This window comes from Neopelma chrysocephalum, unplaced genomic scaffold, assembly GCF_003984885.1.
Source record: "Neopelma chrysocephalum unplaced genomic scaffold, ASM398488v2 Primary Assembly neopelma1_90414, whole genome shotgun sequence".
NCBI lineage: Eukaryota > Metazoa > Chordata > Aves > Passeriformes > Pipridae > Neopelma > Neopelma chrysocephalum.
In genome coordinates, this window is record NW_020919238.1 from 1 (window position 1) to 1,494 (window position 1,494).

The 1,494-nt window shown below is 58.2% G+C and overlaps 1 protein-coding gene across 1 annotated transcript; it reads right to left on the reverse strand.

The window, feature by feature from the left end:
- Nucleotides 1-6: 6 nt before the first annotated feature.
- LOC113979909 (zinc finger protein 239-like) lies at nucleotides 7-1,020 on the reverse strand (the record flags this gene model as incomplete). The annotated part of the gene is made up of 1 exon (XM_027707188.1): nucleotides 7-1,020. A coding segment is annotated over one exon (825 nt), but the record flags the coding sequence as incomplete, so codon positions are not given.
- Nucleotides 1,021-1,494: the final 474 nt, after the last annotated feature.

Consider the following 1,494-nt stretch of genomic DNA (forward strand, 5'->3'; position numbering starts at 1 on the left):
TGGGTCACCGGGAATGTGGGTCACCAGGTCTGTTCCCAACATGTGTCACCGGGAATGTGGGTCACCAAATCTGTTCCCAACGTGGGTCACTGGGAATGTGGGTCACCTGTTCCCAAGATGGGTCCTCTGACAGGTGATGGAGTTGGAGCAGCGGATGAAGCTCCTCCCACAGTCGGGGCACTCGCAGGGCTTCCCTTACTGGTGAGTTCGTTGGTGTTTGGTCAAGGCACAGCTCCAGGTGAAGCTCTTCCCACACTCCTCACACTTGTAGGGCCTCTCCCCAGTGTGGATGCGCCGGTGTCTGACGAGGTTGGAGCTGCAATTGAAGCCCTTCCCGCAGTCGGTGCAGCGGAAGGGCCTCTCATCCGTGTGCGTCCGCTGGTGCTGGAGAAGATGTGAGCTGCTCTGAAACCTCTTCCCACACTCCCCACACTCGTAGGGCTTCTCCCCCGTGTGCATGCGTTGGTGGGTGACGAGTTCAAAATTCCATGTGAAGCTTTTCTTGCATTCCCCACATTTGTAGGGCCGGGGCCTCCGTTCCCCAGTGTGGATCTGCTGGTGGCAGATCAGGCGAGAGCTGACGGCGAAGCCCTTCCCGCATTCCAAGCACTTGTAGGGCCGTTCCCCCGTGTGCATCCGGCGGTGGGTGAGGAGGTGGGAGCTATAGAGGAAGGTCTTCCCACATTCCTCACACTCGTAGGGCCGTTCCCCAGTGTGGACACGCTGGTGAACAAGGAGGTTGCAGCTCCAGTTGAAGCTCTTCCCACAGCTGGGGCACTTGTAGGGCTTCTCCACGGCACTGACGCGCTCCTGCACCACCAGCTCGGAGCTCCGGCTCAAGCTCCGGCCGCCTTCCCGGCACAGGCTGCCTCTTTCCTCCTCAGAGCACCCTGGGCTGGCTTTGGAGCCCCTCCTCCGGGGGGATCTCCGGGGCTTTTCCTCCCCACTGCCTTCCTGTGCCGTGGAGCCCTTCAAAACGGCCTCTCCCACCAGGGTCTGCCGGGGGGATTTGTCCTCCGTGCTCTCCGTCCTCAGCTCGGGGCCTGGGGCAGGAAGGAAGGACAGGGAGGGGATTTGCCTCCGGCCCAGAGGGAAGGGGGAGGAGAAGGAAGACGGAGAGGAAGGAAGGTAGAGAAGGAAGAAGGGGAGGAAGGAATATGAAGGGAAAGAACAAGAAGAAAAAGAAACATGGAGAGGAAGGAAGAAGAAGGAAGGAGGAAGAAGGAAGGAAGGAGAAGGCCCAGAACTGGACACAGCACTCGAGGTGTGGCCTCACCAGTGCCGAATACAGGGGAAGAACCACTGCCCTGGTCCTGCTGGCCACGCTGGTCCTGAGAGAAGGAAGGAGCAAGGAGACAAGGAATGATGAAAAGGAAGGAGAAGATGGAAAACAAAGAAAAAGGAGAGAAAAGAAGGAGAAGGAAGAAGGAGAGAAAGGAAAAAACATAAGGAGGAAGGAGAGGGAGGAACAAGGAGAAGGAAGAAGGAAGGAAA